Below are 24,254 nucleotides of genomic sequence, written 5' to 3'. Positions count from 1 at the left end.
AGCACTCGGGAGGCAGAGGCAGGAGGATTTCTGAGTTCGAGGCCAGCCTGGTCTACAAAGTGAGTTCCAGGACAGCCAGGGCTATATAGAGAAACCCTGTCTCGAAAAACCAAAAGAAAAAAAAAAAAAAAGGACAACATTTAGTTGGGACTGGCTTACAGGGTCAGAGATTCAGTTCATTATCATCAAGGCAGGAGCATGGCAGCATCCAGGCAGGCATGGTGCAGGAGGGGCTGAGAGTTCTACATCTTTATCTGCAGGCTTCTAAGAGAAGACTGACTTCTAGGCAACTAGGACTAAGGTATTAAGCCCATGATCACAGTGACATGCCTACTCCAACAAGGCTACATCTCCTAATAGTGCCATTCCCTGGCCCAAGAATATACAAACCATCACAAGGAGTGAGGCAGGGCTTACTCTGATGCCCTAGGCTGCTGTTCACACAGCTCCAGGGCATTCAATCCACAGCCTAGGCTGTGCCAATATTTCAGTCTAAGAGTTCAGTAAAGGAAGGGCAGGACAAAAAAAGGAAAACAAAGGGAAGGAGGGAAGGAGGGAGGGAGGAGTGGAGAAGGAAAGGAGGAAGAAGGGAGTGAGGGAAGGAGGAAAGGAGGAGGGGAGAAGGGAGTGAGGGAAGGAGGGAGTGAGGGGAGAAGGGAGGGAAGGAGGGAGGGAGGGAAGAGGTTTTTTGGATTGTACATTCACTAAAATCACCAACCCTACAAAGTTGAAACAATTCATTTATGTTCATTTAATGCCAGCATTATACTTTAAAAAAGCAACATTTTACAACTCCCTCCAGGCACCCTCCCCGAAAAGTTAAATAGTTAAGTCCATTATCATCACTTTTAAGACATTTCAAAAGAACAGTGTTTCTTCCTGTCTGTTTAAATCATATTCTGCACTGAGAGTGGTTATGTAATTTAGGAATGAATACAATGTTACACCGTCCTTTTTTGTCCTCTGGAAGGTTGGGGCATGGGGAAGAGTGCCCAGGAAACTTACTGGGGGCGGGGGAGGGGGTACAGCGAGTAGTTACAACCATAAAGCACTTTAATTACGTTTTTTTCTTAATTAACTGGGAGATAGAATTTTTTCTCAATAAATGTACTAAGTACAAACCCCAATCCTATTGCAGCCAGTTGCTGATGAGGAGGACAGAATGTCAGAGCTGGAAGGAAATTTAAAGATCCACTAGTTAAGATTCCTTCTGCAGCCCTCTGCTAAGTAAACAGACTCAGGAGAGGGTGGGTGGGAAGGGGGTGGGGTGAGGTGGGCTGGGTAGGATGGAAGGGAAGAGGGGTTGACAGAATCTTAGTGTTTTCTCCAGGCAGCCCAGCAGCTTCCTCTGAGAGCAGATGTGGAAAACAAAATCATTGGCTTTCCAAACCAATAGAGTAACTCACAGCAACTCAGAGGCCAGGGGTCTAAATACCACACAGGGCTGGGACATATCCAGTGACCACTGCCCAAGCCTAGCAGGATCAAGGTCCTGGTTTGAGTCCTCAACACAAAAACATGAGTGTGCTTTTGCCCCATTTGAACATCTGGTGACTTTTTTGTCTGATATACAGCTAAAGACCACTGATGCCCACTGAGAGGCCAGAGATGGAGCTAAGCATTCTAACTCTGCACAAGATAGCGCTTTCTGCATGCTCCTAACAAAAATGTATTCAGCTCAAAAGGTCTACAGTGACAGAGCTAAGAAATCCTTAAGCAGCCTTTCCCATCCTGGCTGCATGGACTGCCCTGAACCAGCTGGCTCAGAATCTCCAGAGATGGTGATTGCTGACTGTTGGTTTGAAGAAAATTCCAGTGCTTTCATGTGCTCCATGTTTGGAAATCACTCCTTAACCCCACAAATGGCAAAGAAGCCAGCAAGCGACTGGGCATGAGGCTTAGCTTCTTCCACGCATCTGAGAAACTGAAAATCAGAACACATAGAAGTGAATGCAGTCCCCACCTCAGAGGGCTTGCAGTCTGGGAGAGCCACTCAAACTGGTTCAACATGGTGATTTGTTGTAAGAACAGAGCAAAGGGTTGAAGTGGTATAGCAAAGAGGGTGATGGGAGAGAGCAATCGGAAGCAAGGGCTCCTTGAGCCTACCATAGCTAAGCTTGCTCAGGACTTTCCTTCATTTCGCATGGTGCTCACATGCACATGTGTGTGTGTGTGTGTGCTCGCGTGTGTGCGTGGTATACCTGTATTGAGGTCGAAGGTAGATTATTGTTCTCATTTTTTAAGAGCTCTCTCATTCAACCTGGAGCTTGCTGTTCCATCTAGACTCATTGCCTACAAGTTCCCAGGATCCACCTCTGCCCCCAGTGTGGCGTGGGGTTCACATCCACTATGCCCGGCTTTTATACATGTGCTGGAGACCAGTGAGCACTTTCCCTGTTAAGCATCTCCTGAGCTTTTCACTTTGCATTTTCTAAAATGTCACTTCTTCCCCTTTCAACACAGGACCACCCTCTGTAGCCCGGCCTGGAACTTGTTAAATAACCAAGACTTGGTCTTTCTATAATGGTCTTGGCAAGAGTGAAGACATTCTGAAGAGACACTTGTGCCCTTTCTTTGGCTAGCAGACTGTTGAGATAAAAGGCCCCAAGTAAAGGGGACTTTCCTAGGAATCAGTCTCATGCTGAGAAAAGAAAAAGCCTGAAGCTGGGTGCCAGCCAGAGAAACTCGTCTCTGGGAAGATTCCACATAGTCCTGGCAAACTGCAGCCTGCCTTGAAGGAGAGACTGGAGCAGAAATGATGGGGTCAGTGGTCTACGCCTTGACCAGGGATGCTTATTTATATATGCTTCTTGCCTTCTGCTTAAATGTTAACCTTATTGCAGATCCTCAAGGGGGATTTGGGATTCCCTGGACCTCTTTGCTCCTCTTCCTGATTGGCTCATTGAATAAGTCTTATTTTCTCCCCTTTTCACTATCACTTGTTTAACTGGCCTAATAAGGATGGGTAGCTGAGCCCTGCCTCAGTGAATGCTGTAGCATTTGTTACCCAGAAGTCTTTGAGGGACCTATCCCAACATTGTGATGCTCCAACTGTAATAAGAAGAAACAAAGGAAGGACAGGAGGATCATTTTTTCAGTATCAGGTTGTACCAGGGCCAGTTGCCATCTGTGACCTGGTTTTCTGAAGAACACTGGGAAAGGTTGAATAAAATATCAGTTTCTTTTGATTTACAAAGCAGACAAATTCAGTCTCCCTTGCCTTCCTCCTGGCCATCACCAAGGTGACCCCTGATTAGCTTGAATCGTGTTTTATATTACTGGTATGTTCACAAAATACAGCATTTGCATGATATTATTTGTTGTAGATGAAACAAAGAGTTCAGGTAGACCAGCAGTTCACACAAGAGTGGGCTTCGTGCTTTCAGTGTTTCCCTGGAACACTCTCTTTACCTGTGTTAGCAAGCAAAACTAGCACCCAACAAAATTTTGATGCTTTCTCTTCATTTAGAATCTGGTCTTAGAAAACTCTCTGTAGAAGACAGAACAAAAGCAGATTATTTTTTAAAGACCCACAAAAGTAAAATGAAAAGCCACGAGAAGTTGGATATGATGTTGCACACTTGTAATGTCAATAGGAAGCAGAAGCAAAAGGTCACCCGATTCAAGGACAGCATGTCTATACAGGAAGTTCCAGGCCAACCAGGGCTACATAGAAGACTTAAAATTTCTTTCAACTACTTCATAACGGTTCTATAAATCCCAGTTGTGGCTGCTGCTGCTTCTGCTGCTTCTTCTCCTCCTCCTCTTCTTTCTTCTTCCTCCTTTTCCTTCTTTTTTTGTTTTTGTTTTTAAGAGGTCTCATGTAGCCCAGTCTGGCCTGGAACTGTCTATGTAGTGAGTATTAAAAACTGAATTTCTGATCTTCTTGCCTCTACCTCCCCAATCTTATGTAGTGCTAGCAATCAAACCCAATGTTTTGTGTATGGTAGGCAAGCACCCCACCAACCAGTGCAGGGTTACAGGCCTGTGCTGCTATACCCCACTGCAGCACCATCTTTAAGGCCAATGAAAACTATTTCTGTAATACATACTACATAGAACACCAAGAAGGAATCTTACTGTACAACAGGGGATTTGGATGACGTAAGTGTGGATTGACATGACTACTCTACTGCATGGACAGCAAGAACTATGCAACTGTATCGAGAAGCAAGAGGACAAGTTCAAGGCCCACCTGGGAGTACTCTCTCAAAAAATAAAAACAAACAAAAGTTCTATTTTGTTTTAATAGATCCTTTTTGCTTAAGTGCCTATAGGAGTTACTTCTTCAATGCTAATCTTCACTTAGGATGGGCTGAGTCCTGCTGTGGTTCAAAAACAGCAAAAATTCCTCTATCTCTAGTCTGGCATAATTAAAACTATGTATATAAAAAGCTTATTTCCACTGTGGGTCCATTTGTTCTCCATGTGGCCACTAAGCAATCAAGGACATTCGGCTCTGTGGCTCTAGTGTTTCCACTGAACCTCCCCCACAGTGCTACGTAGAAGAAAGGGGCTGCCTCTGACTAGTCATGGAGTGACAACGACTACTATACTCAGCTGGTTGGAGCCAGTCACTGCCTACCTTAAGAGGGCTACAAACCAGTTTCCTTTATGCTAAGGAAAACAGTACAGATATTGGTAAACCCTAACAATCACCAAAAGTTTTGTATCTGTATATTCATGCTGAATGGACAATGTTAACTTCTTAACTAAGTGAAAGGATTTCTGCTAAGGACTAAAGTTAAATCTGTATGATAGGCTAACATCTGTGACATGGGCTTTAGAGAATCTACTAACAAAATCAGTTAACATCCTGATAACCACAGCAGCTATCTTAAACAATGTCAGTGAGGCTGAGCAGTGACAGATGAGTGATGACAGTAATTCAATTCTTACACTGCTAGAGCTACGTGATGCTGTCTGTGGATTAGCGTGAAAACCTTAGCTTCTAGGGTAAGACAGCTATCATTAATGCTGACTTTACAGTTTGCATCTACAGCTTACATCAGCAAAGGCAGGGCAGGAGCAGGTAGTCAACTCTGATAGACAAGAGCCGGGGGTGGGGTGGGGTGGAGGCGGTTCACAAACACTCACAAGGGCCTGGTGAGCTACACTATGTGTGCCACCTGATTGGTAGCCTAAAAAATAACCAACAAATTCTCACTGACTTTTTGCCTATAAATAAAAGGAATGCAAGGCAAAGAAAAAAACTATCTCTGACTCACAAGCCCAGAAAGTTAATTTCTCACCTACTTTCCTCCACTCTAACAAAGGCATGCTGATACTTGAATGAATATGATTAAATCCAATTGTCTGGGTGTGGATAAGTGCTGGCTCTCAGCTTCCACAAGGCTTAAGATTATCTCTGGGGCTAGAGGGTTTGCAATTCAGTAGCAGAACATTTCTCTAGAATGCCAGAGAAAGGTCCCGGGGTTGATTCCTAGCATCTCAAACAAAACAAAAACATTATTTTAGCACCAAAATGCAAAATCACATTCAGCATAAAAGCAATTGAAAATGTCTCAGGTGCACATTCAATTATAACATAATTCTTTTTATTTTTTTTAAAAAAAGGTAAATAAGACTATGTACCAAGAATAATTAACAATCTTGAGAACATTCACTATTTAATAAAGGAATGAATAATGTTTAATATAACAAAACCCATGCTGAATTTAAGATTTATCTGGAACAATTAAAAAACAAAAACAAAAACAAAAAACCAAACATATAAAAAGATAGGACAGTTTATGTTTAATCAATTAAAAGTGAAGAGTTCTGGACAATGTCAATTTCCACTCACCATAATGCTATAGTTATACATTAAATATAATTACTATCTATACATATGCAAAAATATAAAGTTCTATTTCATACGACAAAACCCTTTTTAGAAACCATTTTAAAATTAAGTAGAACTTCTCAACATCTATGTGAGGTTTAAGTCCTTGTGAAGGTTCCTTTAAAGGTTTTAAGATAAAACACTAAATCTAAACACTGTCCTTTGTCAGTTTCAAAAGTAAGTCTACTAGTACAAGAACGAAAACTGACAGCTTCATCGCGTGCTACTTAGATCCTATTGCTTAGACATGTCTAAATCCCCCATGTCTTCAAGTATGGAAACAGAGCTCAAACATTCCACAGCACAGCACTACACAGATGGAGTACTTAGGAAAGACTGTGTGGTCATGTGGCACAACATTAATACTTTACTCCTTCAATATGTCTTGAAATAAATGACAAGTTCTTGTTTTGTTTTCTTTGAAAAGGCCAAAAGTTATAATCTACACTTAGATCATCTGAAGTGGTAAGACTTAAGAGTGTAAAGGACAACATCCATATTTCATCATAAAAGTCAAGCTGGTAGCAAACTACAGAAGGCCGTATCCTGCTGGGGCGCACTCGGGGTTAAAGCTCGTCATGATAGAAGTAGTCGTCATGGAGCTGTCGGCCATAATCCGTGGCTTCGCTGGTAAGGAACAAGTCTTGGTTTTCCAGAATCTCTTCTTCAGAGAGCTTTTTGTCACTATTCAAATCCATCTCATCAATCAGATGAAGAGCCTTTAAAAGAAAACAAACCATAAGGTGTCCAGAATCAGTCTTTGTAAGGAAAATGCTCATGTTAGTGTGATTTGCCAAAACCACATAGGTACACCAGGAGCTCAGTAAATTCCACATTTTAAAACGATTACACATGCATTGTGTCTGTCTGTCTACTGCTTCTCTCACTATTCTCTTACTTAATCTATTCTGAGTTCTGCATCTCTGCACACAGTTAATAAAGGGTTAGCACAGTGTACAATCCACTTGAGCCTCCAAAGGTATGACACAGCTGTCATCCTATGGATTGTGTCCTAAGATTAGTACATGACACACTTTTAACTTTCTTGTCTCCTCGGAGGGGACAAGATGAGAGAGTTCCATCATTTAATTCAAAACAAAATAATGTACCCATCTTAAATAATTCCATTTCTTTTTTCTTTGGATCCAGGTTCCAGCTTGCTCTCCTATCAGTTACACAGTGTGCACTGGGGATTCTGGTACTTACTTCCTCTTGTGCAATGCCCTGGTTATTGGGCACCACCCATGACAACAGCTCTTGGGGATCAAGCCGGCCATCGTTATCTTTGTCATAATCATTCACAAATCTGTCCTTTTCAACAAGTATCCATTCTGGGTCTTCATTTGCAGCTTAAGAAAAAAGCAAAAACAAAATATAAATATATAAGAATATCACACAAAACCAGTTTCATATAAATGTAAAATAAAGGAAGTGATTTTTTTCCCATTTTTTTAATTGGATATTTTCTTTATTTACATTTCAAATGTTATCCCCTTTCCTGGTTTCCCCTCTGAAAAACATCCTCCCCCTATCCCCTCCCCCTTCCCTCTGCTCTCCAACCCACCCACTCCCACTAAAGGAAGTGAATTGAAAGTTTACTATAAAAGGAAACCCAAGAAACAGAACTACTTAACAGAACAGTCCTGAAATAAAGACAAAAATGTAAAGATTTCCAAAAGTGAGACGTTAGCTAAAAGGACTCAGTTTAAAACTGTTGCATATTTAATTAGTGCTTTTATTAAGTGTTACCACACATCCAGACTTCCAGTTTTCCTAATTTTTAAGTGGTAATATTTATTTCTAATTAAAAACATTTTTTTTTTTTGGACACAGGGTCAGAGTTCAGACTAGTCTCAAACTCCCTATGTAGCTGAAGCCAACTCTGAAGTTCTGACTCTTCTGCCTCCATAAACTAGGATTACAGTATGTGCCACCACGTCTGGTTTGTGCAGTTCTAAGGCTGAAAGCTAGGGTCTCCAGTATGCCAGGCAGCACTCTGAACGGATACACACCCAGTCCAGAACAACACCATGTGACTGTTTTACACGTTCCTATACTGCGCGATGTCTTACTCAAGTTTCATTTGCAATAACAAACCAGGGAAACAACTTTATAATTGCATTTTAAAAAATTTGTAAGCAACAATTGTGGTAAAGAACAATAGCTTAGAGAAAGGGTTTTCTCTTTATAGTCAAACTTACTTCGTCTAGTCTATATTACTAAACACACACACACACACACACTAATATATAGTATATATAGTATTTTATGTCAAGACCTAAAAAAAACAACCTTCCTTCCTCTTTGAATTGACAATGGCATTATATTTGCTAGAAAAGGAAGGAAGATGTTTGACACTATACATGGAAAAAAACCAAGCAAGGTAGCGTGTCAGATAAGCTGTGATGCTGAGCAGGCTCCTCTCATCATACAGTACTCACTAAGCTTGGCTCTTCCCTTAATCCTAACCCACTCTTTTTCCATCACCCTCAGGGAACTTACTTGGATCCCGCCTGTAATCGCCAAGAAATTCTTCCAAACTAACAAACCCATCGCCATTTTTGTCATGTTCTTCCAAAGCCTCTTGGATGACGAACTCCTATTGCACGTTCATTCAAAGAAAAGATACTTGTCACAAACACTGTCACAAACACTTGACTAATCCTATTGCAGAATTTTTTCATAAACAATTATTCTGGTTGTTCATACTTACAGGAAACAATTTCTAAATTCCAGAACTCAGAAGTAAGAATAAACCCCAAGTACTGAGGGATTTTAAATGTTACATCTTTATTCTTTTGTGTTGTGAAGAATTCTATTTTACTCCCATAAACACCTGCAGCACTAAGCACACTCTCCTGCTTTCTGTACATTCTCTTCCTTCTCAAGAATGCTGTCTCTGAAAGTCTCACGGGGTCTCCTGCTAGACAAAGAACTACAGGAAACTAATGACTGCTTCTTTAGGAATGAGCACCCTAACTGTCTATCCAATACAAAGTGATCAGCCCTGAGACTGTGTACAAACACCCCCCCATATGCACTCAGCATGTTGTAACTATATACTTATGCATACATATACATATGTGACAATAACTCATCAAAGAAAGAAGCTTTCATTTGAGTGATGGGGAGCATGGAAGGAGTTGGAGGGAGGGAGAAAGGGGAAGAGGAAAAGTAATTTATATTTATTAAAGATGTATATAAGAAAAAGAATGCCACTTCTGACTACCCCCACTCCCTTTAGCTTCATTAGCTCTGCAATCCAGTAGGGGCTCTCAAAGACCATGACCTTAGACCCCTTGGCACGCAGGGTAGAAACAGCAGCTCTTGGTTTCCAAACTCAGTCTCCCTATTACTTCTAAGCCTACATTCATTTTCCAGTCTAAATCTGTCTCTCGCTCACACCAAGCTCTCACTGAGCAACCAACCCTTCATCTGTCTCACTGTGGAGCGTTTCTTTCCTTCAGCTCTTGCTTCTCAACTCCTGCCTCGCCCAAGTCCCTGACCTGCTTCCCCTCGGGTCCGTCCTATATCCCCTGGGATGCTCTCATCCCCAGGCTTTGCTTTACCTTTACTGCCCTGCCTGGCTCTCAGGTCTTCACTACCAGCTGCTCCCTAAGCTTCTCAATCCAAACTTTAGAATTTGAACTGTAGTGAAAATAAATATAGACTCAAATCTCCAGTCCAGACAAATTCAAGGGCTTACCTACAACTGTATGAATCAACATTGAAACACACATTATTGTCCTTTAAAAAATCCAGTTGTACAAACTTTGCATATAGAAGAGGCTAGGTAGGGATCCAAGGACTAGTTTTAGAGAAGACATACGAGAATCTCATAAAGCTAATATTTTGTGTGGTGGGTCTATATACATTTTTCTGGGACAGTGCTACAGCTTATTTATAAACCATATTCTTTTAAAAATTATAAATCATATATATATATATATATATATATATATATATATATATATTTAAGTATCAGTGGGTTTATTTAATTCGTAAGCATCTGAACAATATGGACCTGAAGCGAATGGTCCAGCCATGGCCACAGATCAGAGGTATCTTGGGAGACCGGGGAGGGCAAAGTTCTTTGGTATTATTTTTATCTTTCCTAGTCTGGCTCAAAGCAGTAAAGATCTTTCCTGTCTTTACTCCCCATCCCAAGTCCCTCCCACCTCCCACCATCCCCTTCCCTATAACAGGGAAATTAATGAATAATTCCTTGGTCAGAAGGGGTAGGAGAACAGTGAACATTGGTCTATTAAGGCTCTTCAGTGAGGAAGCTTTCATAACACCGTTTATTTATTTTAGGTTTTGAATCACGGCCTTACTATATAGCCCAGACTAGCCCCAAATCACAGTCCTCCTGCCTCAGCATATCTAGTGCTGGATTATAAGCACGAGCCACACTTGGCACCTTTTACTATCTATGAGAAAATCTGGACAGAATAACCTTCTTGTCTGGCAAATACACTAGAACTTTATGAATCTCAGCAGTTTATTTTCTTACTATGCTTGACGCTTACAAAATCCTACTAGATTACAATCGCCAGCAAATGTATCTTTCTCAACGTCTATGGTCGTCCACTGTTGGCCTGCCATAATTGCTTGTTAAGTTTCAGTTGTGTTCGCAGACACGGGCCTGCCTGCTGTGGTGCATCTCTGCTTGCTCCTTCTGCATCCCTGCAGGCAGTGCACAACAGATCAGTGAGGTTTGGAAGCCAATCAGCATTTCACACCTGAGGTGCCGCCTCTTCCATCTTCTGAACGGCTCTGGAGTCAAACATGACTTGTCTGCCTCTCCTCTCACAGTCCTGGTAAACTAGCAGGCGGAAGTCACTCAAGCCAAACTCTTAACACGACCAACTGAAGGCCGGACTCCTCCTTGGGCGGCCAGGCCTGGGCAGACGCTGCACCGCCACCCCTTTTGTTGAAGAGCTTCTGGAGCAGGGTCGGGGCCATGGCGTGCACGCGGCGGCCTCAGCGCGCAGCCCACTGGCCGTCGCGGTGGGGCCATGGTGACACGGGCGCGGCCGCCATAAATCATATTTTTAAAGGAGAAGGGAGTTTATAATCCAACAAAAGTTAAGAATCACTGATCAAAATGATAGTTCCCAAATCCAAGCAATATACTTGGGGAACAACATATTTATTTCAATAATGTCGCCATACTTTAAAAGAATTTGTAGAACTACATGAATGAAAATATTTCAAAGCTAGGCCTGGTAGAGCAGGCCTGCAATCACAGCAACTTGGAAGTCTGAGGCAGGGGGATTGAAAACTCAAGGCCTGTCCATACTATACAATGAGTTCAAGGCTAGCTGACACAATTTATAAGGAGCAGGTAAGTACATATGCAAATGCCTATGTTCAATTCCCAGTACCACAAACATAGAACAGAACAAGCCTTTTAGACTAAATTCTAACTTGAATCCACGATAAAAATCACATAACTGATCCTATATTCTTGCCTTTTCCTATATCCAACAAACCTATACAAAACCAAGCAAGGTAAGCAAGCAAGAGTCAGTGAAGCTGCTCTCGGTGAGACTCCATACTGTGATCATGTCTTCATGTGCGGCCATCAGCTCCACTACAGCATAGACAGCACCATCATGGACGGTTCCATCTGCTGCATCCCACTGTGTCAAAGGTATGGCTTTTGCCACTTTTACACAAGCTGAAAACTTCAGGGTCCTCGTTCTCTCTTAATACTTGTAAAACAACATTCCTGACATTGCTATTACAAGGTCTTCAAAGCATTGATGGAATCCATTCCATTCCCCTGCCAGGCTCCTATTACATAATGCCTGTTATTTAATTGCTCTCCCCAGCTCTCCTCATCTCCAGTCTACTGTTCCTTGTTCTCTAAAAAGTCAAAGTCCAGTATCCTCTGCCTGCTTTTCTAGAACTCAATTAGCTTGGCCCAGCTTAGAGTTGGCATTTAAATTACACCTACCACTGGTCTTAAACTAGGTCATGTCCTTTGTACCAAGCGAGAAATTAGAAACTTCACAATGACAAGCAAAGTGGTACTAATGGCACAGCCTTGCCGCTGAGCTATGGAGAAAAGATGTGCCTGTTTGTTATTCAAGACACCAGATTCTGGTCATTAGCTACTCAACAAAAAGCTACCCTTCCCTCCATAAAATACTCAGGAAATAAACCACACAGCTGGAGGTTTATGTCATACAGCAGACCTCAGTATACATGTATTGTCATTAAAGTTTTCTTATTATGGGATGCAAAGTAAGGCTTCTCAAGAAGTGTTAGGATAATTAAACTAGAATCCAACTGTTCAGGGTCAAAGAGCTGACCCATCACTTATCTGTGGTGCTGGGGCCTGAAGCCTTGGGCAAACTAATGAATGGCGGTTCCCAGACCAGTTCTTTAGGTTCTCAGGGATGAGGACTCACTATACTATGTGCAATACTGCAGAAGTATGGCAGCACCACTCCCACCCAATGAAAACCAATCAAAATGCAATCCACTCTTCCAGACCAAAAGTCCTTGTGAGGCTGTAAAGCACATGAGAACTTGGATGACACAGCACCAAGAACCTAGAACAAGGTCTGTCTGAAAACTACAAAGGGGTGAACGGCCTTGATGGTTCTGACAGAGGAGGCAGAAAGACAGGACACAAAGATGAAAAGCAACGTCCTTTCTTTCTCCCTCCTGTCATCTCACCATCACCAGAAGCCTCCCTTATCTCTTCTATCTTATGTGGGGAGAGTACTGGAACCTTCTCAATCTGCTAAGTCTCCACATTCTGTTTTACAACTCATTTTAACAACTTGGCACCTAGGTTTTAGTCACTCAGTATTTCTGTCAAGCTTGTTCCTTACCGTCATATAGTCAACTTCTTCAGGGTGCTCAAACGCAATGAACTCTTCAAGACTCAGACCAGGACCTGAATCCTGGTTAGCTTTTTCAAATCGCTTCTTATCCTTTAGATGAAGCTTTAAAAAAAAAAAAAAAAAAGAACAAATTTAAGGATCTCAGTACCAAGTCAGCATTAAAAAACACTTTGATAAATATCCATGATGAGATTTAACGTACATTTTTATTCATTATCTCATTTATCTTTACAATAGCCTTCTGAAAGTAGGAGAAGCTTATCACAAACATCCATACAAAGCAACATAAAGACAGAAGCACCACAGTCAGATAGATCCCGACCTTGGTTCTAGCTGTGCATGCACGGTAACTGCTTGACTTCTTTGGCTTCTTCTATAAATTGGAACAAAAATCTCTAAGAAGCTTGTATGACAGCTGTTACCATATAACCGAAATAGTAACCCTGAAGTGTACTGAATAGAGTATGTTAGCCAGGGGCGGTGCCACACACCCGGAATCTTAGCATTCCAGATACTGAGGCAGGAGGATTACGACTCTGAGGCCAGTTTGTGGTAAAAAGCCAGATCCTGTCTCAAAACAAACAAGCCAACCAACCAACCCTAAAACAAAAAAGTCTTAGACTGTTAACAAAATAATTGAGATGACATGGTTTAATAAAAGCCATGGATATTTAATTCAGCCCAGCAATTTTGGAATGCTTTCAAAACAATAAACATAAGACCACCACTTATATCATGGCAGTTATTAAAAAATTGATTCTCGGGCTGGCGAGATGGCTCAAAGGTTAAGAGCACTGACTGCTCTTTCACAGCAACCACATGGTGGCTCACAACCACCTGTAATGAGATCTGATCCCTCTTCTGGTGTGTCTGAAGACAGCTACAGTGTACTTATGTATAATAATAAATCAATCTTTGGGCCAGAGCAAGCAGGGACTGAGCGAGCGGGGCCGATTGGAGTGAGCAGAGGTCCTAAAAAATTCAATTCCCACAACCACATCACAACCATCTGTACAGCTACAGTGTACTCACATACATAAAGTACGTAAATAAATCTCAAAAAAATTGATTCTTGTCCTCTAAATGATTTCTTAAAAAATATGTTAACATCATTTGGGATGGAGGCATGTGGATCACTACAGATTCAATGCCAGCCCCTGGGATCCAGGTTAGGCAGGGCTGGATATCATTAAGACCCTGTTTCAAAAAGCAAGCAAGCAAACAAACAAAAAACAAAAATAAGAAACAGAAACACGAATACACACACAAAAATATGTTAACATGTTTCAGCAAATGGTCCCTTATTTTGAGAAACTCATCTTATTTCTGATACCATATGTGGAGGCTCTTCATTCTAATTATTTGTTTGGAGGTTAAATAAACATTTTTTTGTTTTCCTTTTAAGTGTGTTAAGTACAGAAACTTTCAGGCACTTTAGGATGATTCTGTGAGCACCAGCTTTGAATGCCATTAGTGTGATGTTGCTAACTAACCCACTTTCAGTTTTTAATATTTCTGGGAATAGCCTTAGCACTAAAGAACTTGCATATAGTAAACATCATCTTTTAAAACATAATTACAAATGGATTTTTAGCCATTTTTAATGTATGTGTTCCACCATTGTTAATTTTTTTCAAAATAGCTTAGTCAGCAGTCATTTACTTCAACAATAGGTATTTTACTGACACCCGGTGGAGAGGCTCATGCCTCCCCTAAAGAATTTGGTTTTCAAACATCTAGACTCCACAAGCCAGTCATATTCTCTCAATTATAACAGTTCTAAAAACTGATTCAGAGAGCTGCATTTATGTTTCATAACTTTAAATATTTTAGATCAAGTAATTTACATTTAACAGGTTTAACATGGGGAGAAGTAGATAAACAAGAATTTGAGGTCCTGTGTAGAATCAACTAAGTCTTTTGAATAAGTCACTGTTTAAAACATCATCTGTTTAGATTTCCTTATGAAAGAACCCTTCGATTTGGAGAAAAAAAAAAGTTTTAGCAGAGTGAGCTAACTTTGGCCAAACTTGTCTATGGAAAGAAAAGCTTTCTTTCAACAGCTGAAAGAGGTAGGGACGGAGAAGCACAGGAAGGAGAAAAAAAGGCCAACAGTTTGGAGGAGGGTTGTATTTCATGGCCATTTGGTTGTATTTAAATAACAGTGCACACTGCAGGGCATGATGACACACACTTGTAATCCCAGCATTTGGGAAGCTGAGGCAGGAGGATCACAAGTTTGAGGACAGCCAGGGCTACAGTTTAAGATTATGTCTCACGAGGCTGGAGAGATGGCTCAGGCACTGGGTGCTGTAGAGAGCCAGCATGGGCAGGCGAGCTCACGACCTTCTGTAACTCCAGCTCCAGGGAAGCCGAGGCCCTCTTCTGACTTCTGAGGACACTGGGCACACACGGCACACAGACACATATGCAAGCAAAACACCCATACTCATAAATAATACGTTAAAAATCCTTAAGTCTATCAAAACAGTGCCTCATATTAAGTGAGTCAATATATATTTTGAATTATAAATTAAAAAAGCAACAATAATGAAAGTTTCATTAAAAACTCAACCTACTTATTTTCTTTTTATCAATTTCTTATAGTCTATTAGAGCAGTGATTCTCAACCTGTGGGCAGAGACCCGTTCGGGTCCGAATGACCCTTTTACCGGGGTCTCAAATCAGATATTTACATTATAGTTCATAACAGCAAAATTACAGTTATGAAGTAGCAACAAAATAATTTTATGGTTGGGGTCACTATAACATGAGGAGCTGTATAAAGGGTCTCATCATTAGGAAGGTTGAGAACCACTGTACTTGAGGACAAAATACAGAAATAAGAAAACCATATTAATCATTTCTTTTTATACAGAAATTTATAAAGAACAAAACTGCAATTTTTTGGGTAAACAATTTTTTTTTACATGAGGAAACATATAATTTATGATCCTAGGATAAAATTTTAGGTCTTAATAATAAGCATGCAATGATTATCTTATATAAATAAACATTGCTTATACATGTATTCAGTAGTTTTAAGTTAGAATTCTGAACTTTGTCAGGTAGCGCCCCAATCTTCAATTACTCTGCTTAAATTCCTAACTTGTGTTCTTCATACTACTCAGAAAAGCTTTTTTAGATATTTCACAAGAGGTAATTACTTTTAAGTTGTCTATATTCTTTATATGGCAACTCATCAAAAATAAGAGTTAGGCACAATTTGATTTTAGATTTCTACTAGGTTTCAATACAGAGAACTTTATTTTGCTCAGATAACTGCTTTTTATGGTTACTTTATTCTCATCTGATTTTCAGTTTGTAACTCGTTCCTCATCTTTTATAGTTTATTTGTTGAGGTAGGTTCTCACTGTGTACCTTGGCTGCCTAGAACTCACAGAAGCTGTCTGCTTCTACTTCCTGAGTGTTGGATTTAAAGTCATATACTATCATACTCTTTATATTTTGGAGAATAGTGCACATTTTCTCTGGGTTTGTCTTTCTATTCAACACCGACTTTTGAAATTTATAAGTCATCAAATTCTTTAAAAAAATATGACTAGAACAGCAAAAAGATAGTGATAGTCCTAGTCAGATAATAGCCAATAGGATTCCTATTGGTAAGTGTTTGCTTTGAGGCTATATCATTTCCATTTGGACACTTAGATTAATTTGGTGAGTTCTTTAAAAAACTTGTATTTATTAAAATATATTTATTTTTATGTGTATGTGTGCTTACATGAGTTTATGTGTAGTACATTAGGGCTGGAACCCTCAGAGGCCAGATTAAGTCACCCAAACTCTTGGAACTGGAGTTACAAAGCTTTGTGGATGCTGGGAACCCACACCAGGTCCTCTGAAAAAGCAGTAAATGCTCTTAACTTCTGAGCCATTTCTCCAGCCCCCCCAGCCCATTCTTAAAAGACAGTCTTAGAGCAACATGTACGGTGCACTTGATGAAGAAAACAGCATCGGAACAAGGCATCTTTAAGAAGGGCTACTTGTATTTCCCATAAATGTGTAATATATTCTTCAAAATGAAGACTTTAATGCCAACACCATCATGTCTTATATAATATTCCTTCTCAAGAATTCAGAAACTCATATACCTTCTCTGGGTGTTCAAGGATACGGGTGCTTGTGCAGATGGACATATACTTTTTTTGTGGAAAAGTAATTCTTTGGAGTGGTAAAAAGAAGTTAGAGAAGAATGAAGGCAGTAAACAAGCAGGAAATTATACCCTAACTAGTAATTTTAAAATATTGTATTTAAGATCTTCCCTGGCAGGAAGGTCATGGTAGCATATCATGGTTTTAGGAAAGCTCCAAGAACTCTAGTGGTGCTGAGGAGAACGCCCATAGATCTCATGAGCACTTGTCTTCTTCTGAGTACCATCTAGCATGAAGACTGACCGACAGTCCTTTTAGGCTGCTGGAAAATAAAAATTCAAATAAGGAAAAAGGAAGCAAAAAGTTTACCTTCTTCCTACAAATTAAATCCTAACTAATTTAAGGCTGATGCAGTAAACAAATGCCCGAACACTTTTATGAAATATAAACTTCTGTGAAGTGTACATATTTCTTCTGTTTGTGAGACAGGGTCTTTTTTCCCCATTAAATTAAAAACAAACCATATGTATGGGAGTTTTGTTTGCATGTATGTCAGCGTACTACACACATGCCTGATGTCCACAGAGGCCAGAAATGGACATCACAGCCCTGGGACTGGAGTTATAAAAGACTGTAAGCTACCACATGGGTGCTGGGAATTGAACCTGTGTACTCTAAAAGAGCAGCCAGTGGGAAAGAGCAGCCAGTGGTCTTTACAACTAACCCACCTCTTAATTCTTCATTACATTTTTTAAAACATTATTTATTTATGTATTTGGGAGGGGGCATCAAAGCACATGTTTGGAGGTCAGAGAACAACTGTGACAGTCAGTTCTCTTCATCCAAGAGAAAAAGTGGGTCCTGGAGATTAAACTCAGGTCCTAAGTTTTGGCAGCAAGCATCATTACCCATTGAGTCATCTCACTGGCCCAAGATAGTCATGCCTCAAACTTGAAATATCTTTGCTTCTACCTCCCAAGTACTGCTTCTTTTACAATATTCTTTCAACTAGAAATTAACTACTCAGCATTCCAACTGCTGCCGTATACTGTCTCCGCACACCATTGCTATCCTCAGTGGGGATTATACCACTTTTAGAGATGAGGAAACTGAGCTCAGAGAGGTTTAGCAACTGTTAAGTGGTAAGGCTGGGTGTAAGGCAGGCAGACTGGCTTGTAGGCTAGAAACCTTAACCTGCACACAGGTGACATAGGGACAGGTTAAGAGTAATTACAGGCCAGGAGTGCTGGTACACTCCTTAATCCTAGCACTCAAAGGCAGAGGGAGGTGGATCTCTGTGAGCTTGAGGAAGAGTGGCCTACATGGGGAGTTTTGGGATAGCCAAAGCTACAAAGTAAGACTGTCTCAAAAAACCAAACAAAACCCAAGTCATTACCAGACAAATATGAAGCTGTAGTTAGTAATAGCTTATATAGTTCACCTAGCCAGTGTAATTCTAAAGTAAATACTATATATAAAATTATAAATGATGACCATTATAAAAATTAAGAGGGACATATGCAAATGAAGCAGAAAGGTTCAAGTGATTTCCAAGTACCCCAACAAGTTTGGGGACATCTGGGACAAGGTAATTGTTTTTATTTTTATTCTTTTTTACATTAAAAAATCCTTTAAAATGTTCTTGAAATATTAATTTCTCAAGCATATAGTCATTTATATTGATAGACTTTTGGTTTAACAGGCTTCCTAGAAGTCTTGAAAAGTTCTTCCTGAAAAATCAATAAAAATAACTCTTCTCCCTGGCAGTAGCGGTGCAGTGGCGGTGCACACATTTTATCCCAGCACTTACGAGGCAGTGGTGGTGCACACATTTTATCTCAGCACTTACGAGGCAGAGGCAGGTGGACCTCTGAGTTTGAGGTCAACCTGGTCTATAGAGTAAGTTCTAGGACAGCCAGGGCTACACAGAAAAAAACCTGTCCTGAAAGCAAAAACAAAAAAGTTCTTCACATTTCTGTTGTACCACCACTGCCTGCAGATATCTGTCTTTTTAGAATATGTCTTTCTGGACAGAGAATTTTGACATATGCTAACACATGGGTAAACTTTGAGGACATTATATTAAGTGAAATAAAGTAGTCATAAAAAAGACAAACATGATTTTCCTTACATGAAGTACCTGGAGTAGGCGGATTTATAGATGGTAGAATGGTGGGAGTAGAAACAGGGAGTTATTGCTTAATGGGTACAACGGGTACAGAATCCAGTTTTGCAAAATAAAGAGTTCGATCAACTGGTTGAACAACAAGATGAACACAGCACTATTGAAAACTCTTTCAAATGGTTCAAGTGGGCTGGGAAATAGCTCACAGTGGAGCGCTTGTCGACCATGCACAAGGCCCTGGGTTCAATCTCCAATTCCATTTAAAAAAACCAAAAGGTGTGAAATGGTAAATGTAAGAGGTGACGGCTCAGTGGGTAAAGGGCTTGCTCACACATGTGAGAACCTGGGTTCAGTCCCTATCACCCATGCCAGGTAGGACATGCTCGTGATCAAAGCATTCCTTACTGCACAGTACAACTTGAGAAGTTCAAGAGCCAGCTACCATGGAATACGCAGTAAACAAGAGACTCTGTCTCAAACATGGTGCAAACGAGTGCCCAAATAGGAATACACACAACCATAAATAAATAATGAAAAATGTTATAGTTATTTTGCTACAATTAAATTTTTATTTCATTTTTAAGGGATGGAATTATTCCCTCCAAAATTTAAATATGATATTAAGCTTATTGCTAAATTATTTTAAAAAATAAAATGCTGAGCTATAGATTAGTATCACCAAAATGCACTTAAGGAATAACTCCGGAAATGTGGACAAATCAGTGAGAAGGGAAACAGATGCAGGGTAACTTAGGTCTAGAGTTAAGAGTACTATGGCTGGCCTAGAGGAAACCACTGAAACTCCCACTGGAGTGGTCCTGGTGACTGCCCAGTGACAAAGCAACAGCCTAGGACCTCAGGCTCTCTTGTGCTTATTCCAACAGGAGGATGAAGAGAAGGATGTGCTCAAAAGGAGCAGCACGGACCCACCTGCCTAAACGACTCCTCTTCTGTGTCATCCAGAGCAGTGTTCTCATCAAAGTCAATCACTCGGTCATACATCTGGATGTTGTACTCATCCCATGTCACAGCACCGTCGCTGTTCTTATCATACTCCACAAACTGCTGCTTGGCTTCTTGCATAGCATAATGCTTAAAAGACATCTGAATCCACTGACTGAGTTCATCTACGAGAATTCCCCAGAACACAAAAATGTTTACAAGAATTCCAATCCTAGTGAAGATTTGTTTTTTTTTTGAAAAAAATAACATCAGTGTTTGAAAAACCTGACAACTGTCCCAACAGTATTAAGGAATGGGGAGAGCTGGCAGAGTCTAAGAGTCCAAGGATGTTGGAATTATCATGTCTCTTAAGAAGCATACAATTTTGAATGGCTATATATCTTACTATGCTTTAGAAAAAAATTATTTATAAAAGGTTAAAGTTTTTCTTTAACTTATGAGTTGAATAAAAATATGTATGTGCATATATATTTTATATATACCCACAGTGTGTGTTTTATTTTTTTGGAGATAAGGTCTCGCTATGTACCTGGATTGGCTTAGAACTTATTACATAGATCAGACTGGCCTTAAACTTAGAATCCTCCTGCCTCTGCCTTTCAAGAGTTGGGACTGATTGCAGTTGGGCCCACCACACCTTAATCAAGATGTGTTAGCAGACATGGTTTAAATCGTGAACAGTAGTCAAGCCCCTGAAGGCAGAGAAATACTGCTCTAATATAGTTCCGTTAAGCATCATTGCATGTGGAAGAAATTTCAACAAAGTAGTAATGATAATTTCTGTCTTTCTTGTATAACTGTCAGTATTCGATTGGTGCCTGAAGGCATAGAGAACAAGTTCAAAAATTTCAAATGCCCCTTTTCAGATTAATGATTTCTTTGTAGAGGCAATTATTACACTGCATTATAGAAGATAGGTAAGGAGGTTACAACAAATATTTGCAAGAAGAACATGAGTATACAGCACTTGGCTTAAAGGTAATGGATCAAGAGGACTGAAGACCGCCGCTTCTCTGCTGGCTTATAAAGGCTCAGGTACATAGACATGCACAGATGATTTCTACTTCCCACTCCAAGACCCTAATATTGATTATGCAACCATCCATTGACCCAACTTATAATCATCACTATTCCAGTTAATAAAACTGAGGTTCAGAAAGGCCCAAGGCTTCACAGCTAAGAGTCTATTGACCCTCACCTGCTTTTGGCTTCAGAGCTCTAACAACGGTGTTTTGTTACCTCTTGAGAACGTCTACTATTTTTAAAGTTGTGGGTCTCTCCCTATTGCCCAAGCTGGTCTGCATTTTTTGGTTTAAGTGTGCCTCAGGGCCTTTGGGCCCAGCTTTAGACTCCAAGCTCTGGCCCTCAAAACTCAAATTAGTTACGTTCTCTTAAGGGTCCAGAGAACCTTGTGTTCTCTGAGGTTTGTGTTTCTTCTACCTTAAAGGATTTAGTGGAGCCTAGTAGGAAACAGAACGTACCAGGGACCAGAAGCACAGGCTCATATTGCAGCTTGGCCCTAAACCATAGCTTACCTTTCAAACTCTTTACCTATAAAGTGAAGATCAGACTATTTAAGCACATCTAGATCCCAACAAGTACTAAAGTCTTCTAGATCCACTCCATTTGTAAATCAGGCAGACCACTACCCTTCTGTTACTTTAGAGATTTCATCATGGCTTAACAGGAACAAGCCTGAGGGCACCAATGGGACTATTTATCGACAGCATTTCCCTGTTCCGGAACTTCATTATCTGGATGCTGAACAACACTAAAAGGAGAGACACCACAAACAGCTTGTTGCCACAATGGCAGATTCTGAACCTTCAAAAGATCAACCCAGAATACCTGATAGTATAGATAGAATTCTGATAGATTCAAGACTCACTTGAGGAAGAAATTGCTAGTAATTTATTTAGAATATTCTTTTACACTGTACATTCCATTTCTGCCTAAGAACATACCTAAGAGCACTCTTTTGTTGTTTGTTTTGAATGAAGAACATTAAAAATTGAATTAAGGCTAAGAGCTGAATTCCACTCCTGGGTTTGCCATTTATTTAAAAATAAGGTTTTCCCTCCTGAATGTGACTTTCTTCATCTCTATGAAGAGATAGATAAGCTGGTTCTACGTCCCCATTAGCACCATTTTTTTCAATGTTTCGATATAATTTGAAGGGATGTTTCTATTTGCTAATTGTTATAATAAACTAATAAAAGCAGATTTTTAAAATTCTTACATACGGAAGGAATGCTATATCATGTGATGTGCTAAGAAAGGTTTGGGCAAGTGTCTCTAAAATGAACCATACTATGGACAATGAGAAAAATGATGTGAGGAAGAGTCTGACTCAAGGTATGACTGGCAAACTTATTCTCTTAGGGCCAGCAACGTTTACATACCATCAAAGCACTGATTTTACTCTTAGCCCACCTTCCAGGTATAAGAGCTATTTTCCATATCACATATCACTTTTAACTTGTTAGAACACCAGCAATCTACTAGAATTCAATAGACAACAGTTTTTAAGAATGTACATTAATTTCCTACAAAGGGCTTTCTCCATTGTTGGTGGTGCAAGTCAGTCCTTACTTTCAGTAAGAAAGCCATCAGAGTCCGAGTCAATTTTCTTTATGATCGACTGCAATCGTCTTTGCTGCTCTTCGTGGCCAAGTTTAACATACTCATCGACGTCTTCCTTTTGGGAGGGAAACCACACACAGGAGAATCAAGCATTACAATCAGTGGGGCGCGATGGTGGAGGGAAACAGAGCTACCGCATGCCTCATTTGCCCCAGTGGTTTCAGGATGACCCACACTTCTCTTCAATACGCCCCCACTACCACTCTAAGTGATCCTGTCCCTGGATCCAGGAATAGAAAGAATCTTGTTCTGGAACTGCATCAGTACCACCAGCTTTACAGGCCTCAGGGTCTCCTAGAGCGAAAGCTGAGCCCCGCCCGGACCCCATTGTCAGGCCGCTCTCGCTATAAGGCCTCTCTGGTCCTCCCGCTTTGTCACAGGACAAAGCCCATGGCGATGCGGTACCCAGCCTGGTATCCTCACCTGGACACCCAGCAGCGCTTCGCGGTCGTAGTCCGCCCGGTGCTCGCCCTGCGGGTAGTGCAGTTCCTCCGCCTTGCTGGCGCCAGCCCCCGCGGCGTACAGCAGCAGCGGCAGCAGCAGTCCTAGCGCCGCGGGCCTTAGGCCCAGCCGCATCGCGCCCGCTCGGCGAGGACGCAGAAAGCCGCGAGGAGGGAGGCAGGCGGAGCCCGGGCTTGGCAGCCTTGCTTCACAGGCAGCCACAGAGGGGCGGCGCTGCATGTGGGGGCGGGGGCGGGGGTCGTCAGCGGCAGCGGTGGCCCGGGCGCCACAACCCCAGCTGGAAGTCTGTCGACTACTGCGTTGCCGAGGCCCGCCAGGCCCTGCCTTATATGGCCGCGGGGGGCGGAGGCGGGTCCAGAGCGCTATACCTGTTGCTGATTGGGTCGTGCTACCCTGGGGGGCGGGACCTTGCTATTGCCTCCTACTAGAATCCGCAGGCGAGCCAGCTGCTGGGGCCGCGGGACCCCTGCGGGCCCCTTCACCTTTGCCGCCATACCCTTGAGAAGATAGCCCCAATTCCACAACACTTTGCCTTTTCCTTTCAGTCTCATTCATGGCGGGAAGTTCTTTGGCCATTCCGTGAGTCTGTCCTGGCTTCCATCAGTGGGAGAGAGAGCCTGGAGATTTTGGTGCAAAACAGCACAGTATTGTATCTCAAAGAAATCTTTGCAGGAGGAACAGACCAGCAGTATCCATTTCCCAGGCTTCAGTGTGCCTTAGTTAATTTCTCCACAGCAGGAAATACAGTATCAGGAATTGCAGCCAAATGTTTGCATTTTATAAAATAGGCAACATTTTTTTCTTTTGTTTTGTTTTTTTTTTAAAGGAGACATTTAAATAGTTGTAAAGCACGAATTAAATCATGTAATTTCATCGGGGGGGTGGGGGTGGGGGGAAGGATAGTTGTATAGAAAAATAGGAAATACAGTATCAGGAATTGCAGCCAAATGTTTGCATCTGATGTTCAATTCATATGACCTGGCTAAAGTATTTGGGCCCTTAATCTCTTTGAGCTTTTATAAAATAGGCAACATTTTTTTCTTTTCTGTTTTTTTTTTTTTTTTTTTTTAAGGAGACATTTAAGTAGTTGTAAAGCACGAATTAAATAATGTAATTTCATCGGGGGGGGGGAAGGATAGTTATATAGAAAAATAGAAAAGGACTTTTTTTTTTTGAGGGAGGAGGTTGTCTTTCACATCTTTTTTTTTGTTTTTGTTTTTTTTTTGAGACAGGGTTTCTCTGT

The 24,254-nt window shown here is 41.0% G+C and overlaps 1 protein-coding gene across 1 annotated transcript; it reads right to left on the bottom strand.

Moving 5' to 3' along the window:
• Nucleotides 1–6,267: 6,267 nt before the first annotated feature.
• On the bottom strand, nt 6,268–23,332 carry Rcn2 (reticulocalbin 2). Its single transcript, XM_021172005.1, has 7 exons — nt 22,973–23,332; nt 22,499–22,604; nt 19,874–20,070; nt 12,694–12,807; nt 8,348–8,444; nt 7,052–7,194; nt 6,268–6,564 (listed from the first exon to the last, which is right to left on the bottom strand). The coding sequence occupies exons 1-7, from the start codon at nt 23,228–23,230 to the stop codon at nt 6,412–6,414; spliced, it is 1,068 nt and encodes a 355-aa protein (XP_021027664.1). The 5' UTR covers nt 23,231–23,332; the 3' UTR covers nt 6,268–6,411.
• Nucleotides 23,333–24,254: the final 922 nt, after the last annotated feature.

Source organism: Mus caroli, chromosome 9 (genome assembly GCF_900094665.2).
Source record: "Mus caroli chromosome 9, CAROLI_EIJ_v1.1, whole genome shotgun sequence".
NCBI lineage: Eukaryota > Metazoa > Chordata > Mammalia > Rodentia > Muridae > Mus > Mus caroli.
The sequence above is the reverse complement of the archived record's forward strand: the minus strand, read 5'-3'. Positions and strand labels throughout refer to the sequence as shown.

Bases quoted from the DNA above. Each gene is read 5' to 3' on its own strand.
- Rcn2 (XM_021172005.1), bottom strand. From the start codon at position 23,230: ATGCAGCGCCGCCCCTCTGTGGCTGCCTGTGAAGCAAGGCTGCCAAGC. The intron at 20,071-22,498 runs GTAAGGACTGAC...GAATTCTCGTAG, and splicing joins TGATGGCTTTCTTACTGAAA to ATGAACTCAGTCAGTGGATT. The intron at 6,565-7,051 runs GTAAGTACCAGA...TTTCTTTTAAAG, and splicing joins AGGGCATTGCACAAGAGGAA to GCTCTTCATCTGATTGATGA.